The sequence below is a fragment of the Gossypium arboreum genome, chromosome 13, assembly GCF_025698485.1.
Source record: "Gossypium arboreum isolate Shixiya-1 chromosome 13, ASM2569848v2, whole genome shotgun sequence".
NCBI classification, from domain to species: Eukaryota; Viridiplantae; Streptophyta; class Magnoliopsida; order Malvales; family Malvaceae; genus Gossypium; species Gossypium arboreum.
This window is the reverse complement of record NC_069082.1, coordinates 7,668,522-7,683,078: the sequence shown is the minus strand read 5'-3', so window position 1 is coordinate 7,683,078 and position 14,557 is coordinate 7,668,522. Positions and strand designations below refer to the sequence as shown.

The 14,557-nt window shown below is 36.9% G+C and overlaps 2 protein-coding genes across 2 annotated transcripts; one reads left to right on the top strand and one right to left on the bottom strand.

Moving 5' to 3' along the window:
* The first annotated feature begins 928 nt into the window (after positions 1 to 928).
* LOC108486034 (probable E3 ubiquitin ligase SUD1) lies at positions 929 to 7,712 on the top strand. Its single transcript, XM_017789854.2, has 9 exons — positions 929 to 1,665; positions 2,644 to 3,336; positions 4,028 to 4,795; positions 4,888 to 5,099; positions 5,181 to 5,546; positions 6,205 to 6,362; positions 6,448 to 6,611; positions 6,700 to 6,846; positions 6,994 to 7,712. The coding sequence occupies exons 1-9, from the start codon at positions 1,300 to 1,302 to the stop codon at positions 7,489 to 7,491; spliced, it is 3,372 nt and encodes a 1,123-aa protein (XP_017645343.1). The 5' UTR covers positions 929 to 1,299; the 3' UTR covers positions 7,492 to 7,712.
* A 284-nt stretch (positions 7,713 to 7,996) lies between these two features.
* LOC108486035 (polyadenylate-binding protein 8) lies at positions 7,997 to 13,022 on the bottom strand. The gene is made up of 9 exons (XM_017789855.2): positions 12,140 to 13,022; positions 10,764 to 10,882; positions 9,989 to 10,645; positions 9,827 to 9,904; positions 9,664 to 9,753; positions 9,431 to 9,565; positions 9,113 to 9,286; positions 8,817 to 9,020; positions 7,997 to 8,451 (listed from the first exon to the last, which is right to left on the bottom strand). Exons 1-9 carry the CDS (start codon positions 12,378 to 12,380, stop codon positions 8,203 to 8,205), a joined length of 1,947 nt encoding a protein of 648 aa, XP_017645344.1. The 5' UTR covers positions 12,381 to 13,022; the 3' UTR covers positions 7,997 to 8,202.
* Positions 13,023 to 14,557: the final 1,535 nt, after the last annotated feature.

Here is a 14,557-nt window from a genome sequence, read left to right as displayed (position 1 = left end):
TGCAAAGAAGGATCATGATGGCAATCAACTAAGGACGTTTGCCTACGGTGTATTGCTCCGGATCCTATGTTTGGTTCATCTAAGTTTGTCGCTTATGTTTGGAGTTAGAAGTGGAATCATAGTCAGTCTGGTCTTCAGCTCCAATTGATAGAATCATCCCTAAATTCATAGCAGGTTGTTCATTATTAACAGTTCTTGTGTTGGTCTCATCCATAAGAACAACATTATGGGCAATTTAATCTGGGCTTAAAGGCTAAACTAGGATGTTCTGCCACGTTCCAAACATGTAAGTACTCCATATAGTCGTTTATTTGTGTCTTTGAAATTTGAGTAGAGAACTCTGCAACCTGTCGAGACCCTCCCCTTAACGTGCCCATACGGCTACTTTCAAGTGGTTCCGCTGCTGGACTAGTTCTTCCAGGATCAAAAATAATTCTTGCATTAATAAATGATACCTCTCCCTCGGATAAGCCTATCCATGGTTGATTATTTGGAGGCTGAGAGAAATTTTCTTTTATTTAGAATTTGATTTTCCATTAATTGAAATTAAATATGAATTTTAATATTGAGAATCTTAAATAAAGAAAAGAAAAAGAAACTATTCATGTCGGCTTCCATTTCCATTTCCAATTCCAAAATTAAATAAAAATTGTTTAAAATGATAAAAATAAAATATTTTAAAATTTTTACTATTAATGTTACTATTAGGTACACGTAATAATTTAACGATAATGACTAATTTACTATTTTTTGAATACATAAAGTAAAATACAATCCAATTTTAGTATAAATTTTTAATATACTTTTATTAATACTCAAACTAATAACTTGATTGATAGAAAATTTAATTAACACAGTATTTTGATATTTCAACTAAAATATTTTAAAATTTTAATTTAAAATATCAAACATAATTCAAGGATTATGTAACATAAAATTGAGTTTATATTCTAAATTCTAAAATAGAAATCAAAGCATATTGAAAGACTTGATATCGTATCATGTAACATAATGAAGGTGAGGCAGCTACAACAGAAAAATCTAATGTAGAAACGAAAGAGAAGCCAATGAGAATCTTCCGCGTATACAGAATTCCATTCCTCCGACTAGCCTACATATCCGGAAAATATAAAAAGGAACATTAAAGCGTGAGGGGCAAACTCGTCATCAGAAGGAGTGTTTTTTTTTTCAAACCAAACTCGTCTCAACCAAAAAGAGGAAAAAAAAAGGATAACTAAATATAAAATACCATCTTGACTCGGTTCCTCTCCGGCAAACTCACTGAACCAACTCAACACGATGGAGATCGCCCCCGCGGTTCCGCCATCTCATCCCCTGGGCGGTGAAAACCCCGTTTCTTCTACAGACGACGTTTTAGCAGACAGCGGAAAGCCTTCGTCATCAACATCAACATCGTCATCGTTGTCAGAGAAGGATGAAAAAGCGACGTCATCTACGGCGTCAACGGTGTCGTTGGGGGCGGTGGCTTCGAGATATGATCCGGATATGGAGGAAGAAGAGGAAGATGTTTGCAGGATCTGCCGGAACCCGGGAGATGCTGACAATCCGCTTAGGTACCCCTGCGCATGTAGCGGCAGCATCAAATTTGTCCACCAAGATTGCCTTCTTCAGTGGCTTAATCACAGCAATGCTCGCCAATGCGAGGTTAGTGTTTATTTATTTGTAATTATGGTATAAAATGATAGGTATTTTTTTAGAAAAATTAGGTTAGTTTCAGTTAAGGTTTTAGTTCTTTAAAAAATTTAAATTTCATTATTTGGTGTCTGATTTAACTTTGATTATTGAATGAGCAACAGAGATGATTAATAAATGAAGACAATTTTGGTCTTTTCTTTCAAGTCTTTTTTTCTGATAATTTTTATAATAAAGACTTCCATTCTAGTTGCAAATTTTGAGAGCTCTCCATTGTTGGAGTCTTGAACATTTGAAAAGAAACAACTTTTATTTTTGTGTGTTTTGTATGTGCTATGGTTCTCCAACTCGGTGGTATTTGAAGTTGTGTGGGATTTGAGAAGAAAACATGGTTTTCTGAAGATTTTCATGGGTTTTGAATGATCGGAGAGGTCATTAGCTGCAACTAACTTCTTTAAGTTATAATTGAATAAATACAGGCGGCAATAGTAATTATTGTGGAGCAATCAAGCTTCAGGTTTCTTTTTAATGTTGCTAATGCATGATGATGCAAACTTAGTGCTATCAGAGGTAGTCTTAGACTTTAGGTTCTTCATGCTAAAATGTTGTGCATAAGGTACAAGTGTTTCTATGTTGTACCATATTTTGCGAAGCCACGTGAATGGAGTTTATAGCTTTTGAAGCAGTTAGCAGTTCTAAAGTATTTTCTGCTTCAATGTTGTGGGCATGGTTCTCTTCAATTCTTATTTTGGTATGCAAATTTATGAACTGGCATATCTGAGCTAGTTCTCTATTGCCTCTCCCTCTTTCTCTGCTTATGTTTCAGCCTCCTCTCCCTCTTTTTTTCTTTGAAATAGACTTAATGTAAAAGATCTTATTTTCCATGCGTCTCCCCCCCCCTCTTGTTAATTTGTTTTCTTAAATATATGTGCTTTGGGTGGTAGATTTGCAGTGCATTTTAGTGCTTTAACTTAGTTGACTTTCTTGCAGGTATGCAAGCATGCGTTTTCTTTCTCCCCTGTGTATGCAGAGAATGCTCCAGCAAGGCTTCCTTTTCAGGAGTTTGTTGTTGGGATGGCGATGAAAGCCTGTCATGTTCTACAGTTCTTCTTGCGTCTTAGTTTTGTGCTTTCAGTTTGGCTCCTAATTATACCTTTCATTACCTTTTGGATATGGCGGTTGGCATTCGTCAGGAGTTTTGGTGAAGCTCAGAGATTATTCTTAAGCCATATTTCAACCACAATCATTCTTACTGATTGTTTGCATGGGTTCCTACTATCTGCTAGCATTGTGTTTATTTTTCTTGGAGCAACTTCTTTAAGGGATTACTTCCGGCATTTACGAGAGCTTGGAGGACAAGATGCTGATAGAGAAGATGAAGCGGATAGGAATGGTGCTCGTGCTGCTAGGCGACCTGCTGGACAAGCTAATAGGAATTTTGCCGGTGATGCTAATGGTGAAGATGCTGGTGGAGCACAAGGTGTTGGTGGAGCTGGTCAATTGATCAGAAGGAATGCTGAAAATGTGGCTGCTCGTTGGGAAATGCAGGCAGCTCGTCTTGAAGCTCATGTGGAACAGATGTTTGATGGCCTGGATGATGCTGACGGTGCGGAGGATGTACCTTTTGATGAGCTTGTTGGCATGCAGGGTCCTGTTTTTCATTTGGTTGAGAATGCTTTCACTGTAAGTTTCTTTGGTTGTATCAATTTTACTATCCATGCTTAGCTTCTAATCTGTGTTCTTTCACTAATGTTATTTAAGTGCTTGCTTTGCTTGTTTGTTGCGAATATTCTTGGGAACCTTTAGGTGCCGAGACTAGCTTACGGATATATCAGCCTCAAAAACAAAGGGTTATTTGTATGCTTGCATTTATGTGTTTAGCGGCATAGGCTAATGATGCTAATTTGGAGTCTGATAATAAAAAAAAAAAAAAAAATCAAAGTTTGGCATTTGGTTGCATGACAAACTTGATATACTTTTAATGGAGGAAATTCTTCATGAATCATTTTCCTTGTTACAGAGTGTGATTCTCGACTTTCTTATCACTCCTTCAAATATTTCCACTGCCAAAATATAGACATTAGATTGCAGTGTGTGGTTTTATCATTCTATGCATGACTCTGGATCCAATTATAATCTTATAACTTCATTGTTTTGTTTATATGTTACTACTTCGGGATCTCGATTGCGTAGAATTAGCTCCATTGTAAGAGACATGCCAATGCATTTTTTTTTCTTTAAACCTTCCCTTATTTTAGAGCTTTAAATTGTGACTATCTGCGATAAGTAGATATTCAGAAAATAAACTAACTGCAATATTTTAGCCTTTTTCCTCTGATTAGCATGATTTCATCACTTGATGATTTTCCTGCAGGTTCTAGCCAGCAATATGATATTCCTTGGCGTTGTAATTTTTGTGCCCTTTTCTCTTGGCCGCATTATTCTCCATTATGTATCTTGGCTTTTCTCTTCTGCAAGTGGTCCTGTTCTGTCAGCAGTCATGCCAATGACAGACACTACCCTTTCCTTAGCAAATATCACATTGAAGAATGCATTAACTGCAGTTACGAATTTGACATCTGAAGGCCAAGACAATAGCATGCTTGGTCAGGCTGCAGAAATATTAAAAGCAAACTCTAGTGCAGTAGGTGAAGTTTCAAGCAACACAAGTGCACCATTTTCAGCAGATCTCTTGAAAGGAGCAACTATTGGAGCATCAAGGCTGTCCGATGTTACAACTCTTGCTATTGGATATATATTTATATTCTCTTTAGTCTTCTTCTACCTGGGCATTGCCACTTTGATTAGGTACACTAGGGGTGAGCCTTTGACAATGGGGAGGCTCTATGGAATTGCTTCAATTGTCGAGACAATTCCATCCCTCTTCAGGCAGTTCTTGGCTGCAATGAGGCATTTGATGACAATGATTAAAGTTGCCTTCCTTCTTGTAATTGAGCTTGGGGTGTTTCCTTTGATGTGTGGATGGTGGCTAGATATATGCACCATAAGGATGTTTGGGAAATCAATGTCTCAAAGAGTTCAGTTCTTCTCAGTCTCACCTTTAGCTAGCTCATTGATTCATTGGGTTGTAGGAATTGTATATATGCTACAAATAAGCATCTTTGTCAGCCTTCTTCGAGGGGTAATCCTCTTCTCCATCCCATAATAGCAATTTTTATCATAAGCTGTTATATTGTAGCATGAGTCTGATAATATTATTTTTGTTATAAGTAGGTTTTACGCAATGGTGTTCTGTACTTCCTTCGAGACCCAGCTGATCCGAACTACAATCCCTTCCGTGATTTAATTGATGATCCTGTAAACAAGCATGCTCGGAGGGTCTTGTTATCAGTTGCAGTTTATGGAAGTTTGATTGTGATGCTGGTATTTTTGCCAGTCAAGTTTGCTATGAAGATGGCACCATCTATCTTCCCACTTGATATATCGTAAGAGCTGCACATCCTTTTTTTAATTCATTCACTTATGTATACTTATTTTTAGCTTACTAAATGATTTGTTTGTTGCAGGGTATCTGATCCATTTACTGAGATTCCAGCTGACATGCTTCTCTTTCAAATATGCATTCCATTTGCCATTGAGCATTTTAAATTGCGGACAACAATCAAGTCTCTTCTCCGCTACTGGTTTACTGCAGTTGGCTGGGCATTAGGCTTAACAGAGTTTTTACTTCCCAAACCTGATGAGAATGGTGGCCAGGAAAATGCCAATGTAGAACCAGGTCAGCCAGATAGACCACAAATTGTGCAACTAGGTGGACAGGAACAGGCCATGGTTGCATTTGCTGCTGATGATGATCCAAATAGAGGGCTCCTTGCATCAGGGAATTCTAATGTCGTGGAGGAGTTTGATGGGGATGAACGAGCTGATTCAGAGTAAGTAATATGGTGCTTTTGAATAGTCTGTAAAATGGTTCTGATTTACATTATGGTCTGGAAGTAATTTAACTTTGCTTAGGATATTTTTGCACGCAGCTTTACTTGATGTTCTAAATTCATGACAAGTAATTGACATTTGAAGATTATTTGGTCATTGAATTTGCACTTACGAGTTATTATTGATGTTAGATTTTGTATAGGTTAGGTGCAAGAGATTTTAACTATTTATTTTGTTTGGGCACATTGGAACGATATGTATTTCTCAAACACTATTTCCTGAACTTTGATCATATTTTGGGATGAGTATTCAAATTATTCTTTATATCTGATTCATCCAAATGAATTCTGCTTTATTTAATTGCAGAATAATGACTGTGTCCTATGCCTGTTGATGTGCAAAGATTAGCATTGCCATCAACTCAGTTGTTTTCTTATACTGAATGGAGAGTTGTCATAGAAGTTTTTGATGTTTTTGGTTAACAGCATTTATTTTGATGTTTAGCATTTATGTCTGTTAACTATTATAGACTCAAAACATAATTTCTGTTTTGTTCTTTTTCATCTTCTTTTACTATATTTAGTCAAAATTGAATTGCTTTGTTTGTACCTGGCTCCATTTTATAGTGTCTAATAATATTGATGCATGCTTTAGCAGGTATGGCTTCGTTCTTCGCATTGTTCTCTTGCTGGTGGTCGCCTGGATGACTTTGCTTATATTTAACTCTGCCCTAATAATAGTTCCTATATCACTTGGGCGTGCTCTTTTCAATGCCATTCCTCTTCTCCCAATAACTCATGGCATTAAGTGCAACGGTAATGTGGTTTGACTTTTTCCCCCCTTGTTATAATACCTCTTTTTTTATTCCAGTGCTAATTATTTTTCCCACCTGAATCATAGACCTCTATGCTTTCGTCATTGGAAGCTATGTCATTTGGACAGCTATTGCTGGGGCTAGATACTCCATTGAGCACATTAGAACAAAGAGGGCGGCAGTTCTATTTGGCCAAATTTCCAAGTGGAGTGCCATTGTTGTTAAGAGTTCCATGCTGTTATCAATATGGGTATGTCATCTGGTGTTAGCTGGTTTTCTACTTGTTTCACAGCTCAGATATCTAACTCGTAGATCTTTATTGGCGCTGTGATGTACAGATTTTTGTCATTCCTGTACTTATTGGTCTGCTTTTTGAGCTTTTGGTGATTGTGCCAATGCGGGTGCCTGTAGATGAGAGCCCAGTTTTCCTACTCTATCAGGATTGGGCATTGGGTCTCATTTTCCTTAAGATCTGGACTAGACTGGTAAGACCACCATTTCATGTGCAGCTGAAAAAATTGTTATGATGCAATTGTCTTTGGTTTTTGCAATAGACTTTTTTTTTTTGCGTTTTTCTGTAGTTATTAGATTATTCTCTCAAGGTCTGAAATCGGTTTTTCTTATATGCACAGGTTATGCTGGATCATATGATGCCATTGGTAGATGAAAGCTGGCGAGTAAAATTTGAAAGGGTAAGAGAAGATGGTTTTTCTAGATTGCAGGGCCTTTGGGTATTGCGGGAGATTGTATTTCCCATCATAATGAAGCTGCTGACAGCCCTGTGTGTACCTTACGTATTAGCCCGAGGGGTGTTTCCGGTGCTTGGCTACCCATTAGTGGTCAATTCGGCTGTCTACCGCTTCGCATGGCTAGGCTGCCTTTGCTTCAGCTGCTTGTGCTTTTGTGCAAAGAGATTCCATGTCTGGTTCACCAACCTCCACAATTCTATCAGAGATGACCGGTATCTTATTGGTCGTCGACTTCATAACTTTGGGGAAAACTCGGAAGAGAAGCAAAATGTGGCAGGGTCTTCCTCAGAAACACAGATTTCTGATCTGCGGGACACTGGAATAATCCAGCATGACCGAGAGGTTGATGTGGGGCTGAGACTAAGGCGTGCAGTTAATTAAAAACCATGCTGATGCTCGAAAAGCTTGTATGAATCTACGTTCCATTATTGACAAGCTGGTATACGTGTTAGGTAGTGTTTGAAATTGGCCAATACAATATTTGGCTTACGCTTACTTTTTGTGCATAGAATACACAATAACTTTGCAATTAGGGTTTGTCTTAAAATTTCAGCAAGTTAGAAGATAAATAATGAATTACTATTTGATTTTTATATATAAAATGCTCATGATTTTGTCTGCTCCAATGCCCAATAGGTTTCGTTCGTTTAGAGAATGCATATAATCTCCTGCAAAAATGCAATACAACCTTTCAAATCACGGCCCCTTTCCATTAAAAAAATAAACCAAAACCAAAACCAAAACAAAATACAGCTCTCTAGGGGATAGAATCAGCTTGAGAATCTACTTCCTAAAGCAATTAAAAACATAGTAAATCTCCGTAAGCTAAATGCATCTGCAAGATTATTCACTCAAAAGAGAAACAATCAATTCGATCCCAAAGATATTTTATGATGCATGAAATGCATAACTCAATCACATAGCAATTAATTATAAAGCATGAAAGTCTTGTGTCAGACGGTATTGAAGTTCCAAAACACTCTGTAGAAGTATAGAGTCATAACCAGCTTCAAACGAAGCAACTGATTCAATCTAAACAAAGGCCACGCTACGATGGTGTTCAAGAAGAAAACTCTAGCAGGCAGTTAAAACTCAGGAGACAAGGTTGTCACTTAATGACAATGAAGCCAGTTGATCAGCGGCAGCACCACCAGTTTGTTGCTGCTGAGCCACAGTTCTAAGAACCTCCATTGCTTCAGCAACCTTCGCTTTTAGAGCTTCTGGTGACTCGAGCAAATGCAAAACCTCGGTCTGATCCATCTCCAGAAGCATCCCTGTAACTTTAGCTGCTGCATCAGGCTCCAGCTGTTCAACTAGAGGATAAAGATTCTCTCCCAGCATCTACACATATTCATCCAAAGTAAAAATTTCAGTTACCCAAAATGGTTCAAGCATTTTCAGAAACTTGTAGTGAATCTTTTTAGGAAAGGACTCATTACAAGGACATCATAGCAATATTTTTTTATGTATCACCAATGCATACAGGAAGGAAATTACATAGAAGTTCACATCTCAATACGGAACTCTATATTTTCTAATTATGAGGTACCTTATTAGGGTATACTCTTCAACAAAATTTTTGTAATTAACACTTGAAAGTTGACTAGAAGGCATTGTATGTGCGACAAGTATAATCTAAAATTGGGACAGCACAAGTATGCACAGAAAAGAGTAGACAATAATAAATAAAGCAAAGCAGTGCATACCGTTCTCTGCTGATCTGGTGTAGCATTTGCTAGGGCTGAGGCCAAGGCTCCTATCGGAATTGGCTGAGAAATTGATGCATCACGCATTGGCATGCCACCCATATCATATGGAACAGAAAGCATGCCTCCAGCAATGTTAGGCATTGAAACATCAGGTAGACCACGCCCTGGTGGATAGCGATAGACCCGCCCTCGCGGTAGCATCTGACATTTAAATGAACCATCAGATGAAGAACTTACAAGATATGAACAAATATATTGAAGATACTACAAAATGCAAGAACTGATGAAACAACCTGCTGCTGCATTAATGGAACTGGTTGCTGACTTTGCTGACCAGCCCCAGCCCTTCTACCACCGGGACGCTGACCCTGTTGGCCTTGTTGAACCATTGGTACAAAGAAATTTGGCATGGGAGCTCCACCAGGCCTCATACCAGGGACGAGCTGCTGTTGATACCCGAATCCAGGCTGCCAAAAGAAAAATTCATAAACAAAACCAGAAATTTCTAAAGAAGATTTTACAAATATTATTTCATTGATTAATCCAGTAGGTTAAAATATACCTCCTATGACTAACAACTCCAAGCAATAAAATTCAAAACAAATAATTACCTGCGGAAACATTGCTGGAGGTGCTTGACCATAAAATATTTGCTGCCCAAGACCTGGACCACCAGGTGGGTACATTGGCATACGAGGAGCAACTGAAGGTGACATTGTAACTGGTCGCATTTGAGAAAATTGAGCCTGTAAAAGACGCAGCGCATGTTTTAGCACAACAAAAAAATTTAAAACCGTTCTCAATTACAGTTTGGTCAAGGCTCAAAGCAAATATCAACACATACCTGTAACCTGGCTCTCCTATCTTCCTTCCTTTGAGCTAGTGCAACATAAAGAGGTTTGCTGACAACCATTTTGCCATTCATCTCTGCAAGCTGTCAAAAAGAACAAAGAAAAACTTATTAGCTGATAATAAGATCACGAGTAGGGACAGCATTATCAACTTACAGCTCTTGACGCTTCTTCTGGAGTTGAAAATGCAACAAACCCTGATCCTTTGCTTATCCCACTAGTATCTCGCATAACCTGTTACATTAGAATAATAGGGTTCAGCCAACTAATTAACAGAATCGATCTAACATTACTAGTCCATAGAACATGCTAACAAACCTTGCATGACGTTATGATACCATATTGAGAGAATAGCTCTTTAAGTTTTTCATCACTTATGCTGTCATCCAAATTCTTAACATACAAGTTTGCTCCTTGAAACTTATCTGCTGCCTCTTTCATTGACTGCTCAAATCGAAGTTTCAGATCAAGCTCCCTTTCAGATTTCTTTTGCGCTTTCCCAACATACCACTCCTTATCATCAAATTTCTTTCCATTCAGAGACTCCACAGCCCTAGCAGCATCATCTGCGTTCTCAAAGTTTACAAACCCAAAGCCCTTGGATTTCCCATCCGGTTCTCTCATCACCACAGCACTAGTAATCAGACCAAATTCGCCAAAAATGGTTTTCAAATCGTCATCACTTGTGGATTCTGAGAGATTCTTCACATAGACATTGTTAAATTTAACGTTGCTGATAGAACTGTCTCTTTCCTGCTTGCGAACAAAGGGGCCCACATAGACTTGCTTATCATTCATTAGCATGCCATTCAGCTGCTCTATTGCTTTTTGGGCAGATTCCTCATTGTCAAATTGAACAAAGCCATAACCTTTTGACTGACCAGAGGAGTCTGTGGCTACCTTGCAAGAGAGAATGTTCCCAAATGCAGAAAACGTATCATGCAAGGCTTTGTGGTCAATTCCCTTGTCTAAATTCTGCCAGATCCAACAAGCATGGCAAACAAACATAAAATAAACCATATATGATTTCTGAAGCACAGACTTACAAAACAAATCTGCAGATATAACCGCATGATTGTCAAATTTTCATTACCTTGATAAAAATATTCCCAGCACCACTTTTACGAAGACTAGGGTCTCGATTAGAATACATAATCCTGATAGGCTTTCCATTCAGAAGAGTGAAGTTCAGAAGGTCCAATGCCCTTGCAGCTGTGCGTAAACAGCAGAAGATGACATTCAGAATGAAGAGCAAACATTTTTTTCCTATCTAGGGATCAAGGCAGTCAAAATATTAAGAATGTTCTTTTCAAATAATGTGTATTAATATGAAAAATTGCAGCTTGAGTTGGTCTCTACCTTGCTGATAGAGACCAACTAGATTGACAATTTACATGGAAGACTGAGAAGATAATGTATAAGCATTTCTAAGCAAGGAAATATTATGTATTGCTCTTTTTCAGTTAGGCTAGTATCCCGGATTCTGCTGTTTTATCTTCACAAACTTTCTCCTTTTCTCTCAATATCACAAATACTTTTAACATTACATTTCTTACTTTCTTATCATTCTCTCCACCCATTTCAGGGTACCCAAAAAGGCTCGATATGTATTACTGCATGACGTTAGGGTTCTTTTTGGCTAGAAAATAGGTTAATATTAATGAATAAAGAGGCAGAAATACTTCCATATCGATTACAACATCTAAATAGACTTCATATCCTAGCATGGAACAAAGTCAAAAACAAGCAAATAAGTTGTAATCTCCATAACACAAAAGGGCACCATATCTTAACAAGGAAGATCAAAATTAACAGGCATGTAATCTGCATTCAGGAATGATAAAACCCAAATACATATTATACCCTCAACGGACTATAGTTCAGATGGCTGATGAATAAGGCTCACTTGGTATAAAACAAGGCTACATCACACAAATTTCCTGGCTGCTTGATACATGGGAATTCAAGATAAGCTCAGACAAAATGCGTTTGCTATATTCTTTTTAACAAAATCGAGAGTTATCATATTAAGAAGAAGATCATCAATCAAAATGCATGTGAAGAACAACCTTTAGAGAACACACTCAAAACCTACATCTTCATGTCCTGCCTAAATCAACTTGACAATACAGATGTAGCACTAGAAACAGTTTACTGTAAGATAGATATCATAATACAGTAAAAAGCAAATTAAGTATAAAAATCTATACAAAATCCTTAATATGCAGGGCACCTTAATACCATAACTATTCTACGCTCTGTACCAATATCATACATTTCATACTAAGTAAATGAAAAAGCCAGGCTAAAACTTTAATCTGTAATCATCTTTCTAGAAGAATCTTATATTTACATCACCATTCAAATGCTAATCAAAGCAAGAATCCATTATTTAAAAAATGCAAACAAACCATAAGCAAAAGAAACAAGAAAAAAAACAAACTAAAACTTAGAAATCTGAAATGTTACCATCTTGTGGATTTCCATAATTGACATAACCATAACCAAGAGACCTCCGGGTTGACAAGTCCTTGCAAACCCGAACCGTAAGGACTGGACCCACGTGGGCAAAGTAATCATAAAGCTGAGCTTCCGTCACACTTGAATCCAGATCCCCAACATAAAGCGACGTCGGTACAAACTGGTTGTTCCCTCCACCAGCTCCATTGTTAACACTCCCATTTTGCCCCTGGACTTGAATCTGCGCCATCTCTCTAAACAGAACAGCTAAAACCCACAAAAAAAAACCTTTTTTACAGATTTCTTTTTTTTTTCGCTGTTTTTTTTTTTTTTGGGTTTACTGTTTCTTCCCTCTCCTCTTGTTATTAATCAAAAAATCCTAGAGAAGATAATAAATGAAACAAACTAAAATCCCAAGTGCGTTCGATAAACCTTACTAAAGTAGCAAACTTTCTTGTCTTTTGTGAATATTTTTCTCTTTTTTTTGGCTTTTTTTTTTAATGGAGGAGAGGGAAGGGTGGAGGAAGAAATGGGTATTTACCGCCGGCTTAGAGAATACGGCGGCGCCTGAGGTAAATAAAAAAGGATAGATTTTTGAAGGACAAGGAGAAGTAGCAGCTACCACAATACACAACTGAAACAAAGGGTTATAATATAAGTTGGAAGGTTTCTTTATTTTCCTCTAAAATAAACCCTAAGATGGATCATAGGAGGAGGAGGAAATCTCCGCCGTCGGATTAGGTTTTGGACTGCTTCTTTGTGGGGCCTCAGCTCGCAAATGACGAGGTTAAAGAAAAGCCTGCTAACGGTAGATTCTTGGTGGAGGTGAATCATGTGCAGTAATAAAAATTTGAATGAACATATGTCGTTTTTCTTCTTAATATTTTATTATACCCATGCACACTACTGTTTGCGAAATCTAAAATTGTATTAAATAATTTCTCCCCAAATTTTATACAATGTATTATATTATATTATATTAATTTCTGTAAAATACACTTCAACTCATTAAATTATTAATAAATTTACACTTTGCTTACTCAATTAGAGATACTCATGGGCTAAGTTAGATTGAGTTTAGGTCGGTTTTAAGCATAATATTAATCTATTTTATATTTGTTCAAGCTCGGCTTAACATGAAATGTGTCTAAAATTTTGTCCAAACCAACCTATATTTGAAAAATTAACTCAAACTCATTTTAGACTTCCTCATATTATTTTAAATTTTTAAAAATATTTATATTATTTTAATTTAATATTTAATAAATTTATTTTTATTAAAATTTTATATAATCATCTTAATATTTTTCTAATGTTTAGATTAAAGTAGAATTATATATTTAGTATAGATTTATTTTTTAATGTGTTATAAATTACATAATTTATAAAGATAACATAATATAAAGTATCATTAACTTAAAAACTAGACGAGTCAGGTCAAGATCGGGCCTCGAATATTCGAGCCCGAGTGTGACCCATATTTTACATGGGTCTAATTTTTTTATCCAAGTCTATTTTTCGAGTCTAATTTTTTTACCCAAACCAAGCATTTGAGCCTGGATAAGTAGTCCGACCTATGAATAGGTCTAAACTCGACTTCAAAAAAGTTACAAAATCACTTAAATATTCAAAATTTTTCATTTGAATTATTGGAAAAATATTTTGGGATTTTTTACCCTCGGATGAATTAACTTAAATTATTTTGCAAAAGGCTATGAAAGAGTCTGCTACCCTAGCACGCTATTGTCTACCGTCTTTGGCAAGAGTTCTAGATTTTTCTGCTATTTTTTGTCTTCTACTATTTAAAGTCGGCGCATCCTGCACATTTGTCTCCTACAATTTGAAGAAAGATAGCCAAGGTGGAAATCTGCATAAATGGAAAATGAATTAACTCAACTGATGATAAATGAAGAAGAAGACGAAGTGATTCAAATACAAACAGATCTGCACAGGGAAAGAGTGGGGGAGATTTTTCAGCTAGTTGGTTGTTTTCTGACAGCCAGCATAATTTACTTTCCAGCAATGAAGAGTACTTTGGCGAATCTGTGGCATCTGGTTCGAGGTGTCCAGATCCGAAATCTGGGGGATAAAAGGTATTTGTTTCAATTTTTTCACATTATGGATTTGGAAAGGGTTATTAAGAGTTCTCCTTGGATCTTTAATAATCATCTGCTGCTTCTTTATAAACTGCAATGGGGGGAGGATCCATTACAACTGCCTTTAGTCACGACACCTTTTTTGGTACAGATCCATGATGTCCCTATTGGTCTATTTACTGAGAATTTGGCGATGTAACTAGGGAATTTCTAGGGGATTTTCTAGAATATGACGGATCGAATCTGGGGAAAGAGAAGAGAAATTTCATAAGAATTCGAGTTCAAATTGATGTAAGGCGTCCTTTGAAAAGAAATAAACAAATTTTGTTTT

Bases quoted from the DNA above. Each gene is read 5' to 3' on its own strand.
- LOC108486034 (XM_017789854.2), top strand. From the start codon at position 1,300: ATGGAGATCGCCCCCGCGGTTCCGCCATCTCATCCCCTGGGCGGTGAA. The intron at 3,337-4,027 runs GTAAGTTTCTTT...ATTTTCCTGCAG, and splicing joins TGGTTGAGAATGCTTTCACT to GTTCTAGCCAGCAATATGAT. The intron at 5,100-5,180 runs GTAAGAGCTGCA...TGTTTGTTGCAG, and splicing joins ATCTTCCCACTTGATATATC to GGTATCTGATCCATTTACTG.
- LOC108486035 (XM_017789855.2), bottom strand. From the start codon at position 12,380: ATGGCGCAGATTCAAGTCCAGGGGCAAAATGGGAGTGTTAACAATGGA. The intron at 9,021-9,112 runs GTTGTTTCATCA...TTTAAATGTCAG, and splicing joins TTCCATTAATGCAGCAGCAG to ATGCTACCGCGAGGGCGGGT. The intron at 8,452-8,816 runs GTATGCACTGCT...GAATATGTGTAG, and splicing joins CACCAGATCAGCAGAGAACG to ATGCTGGGAGAGAATCTTTA.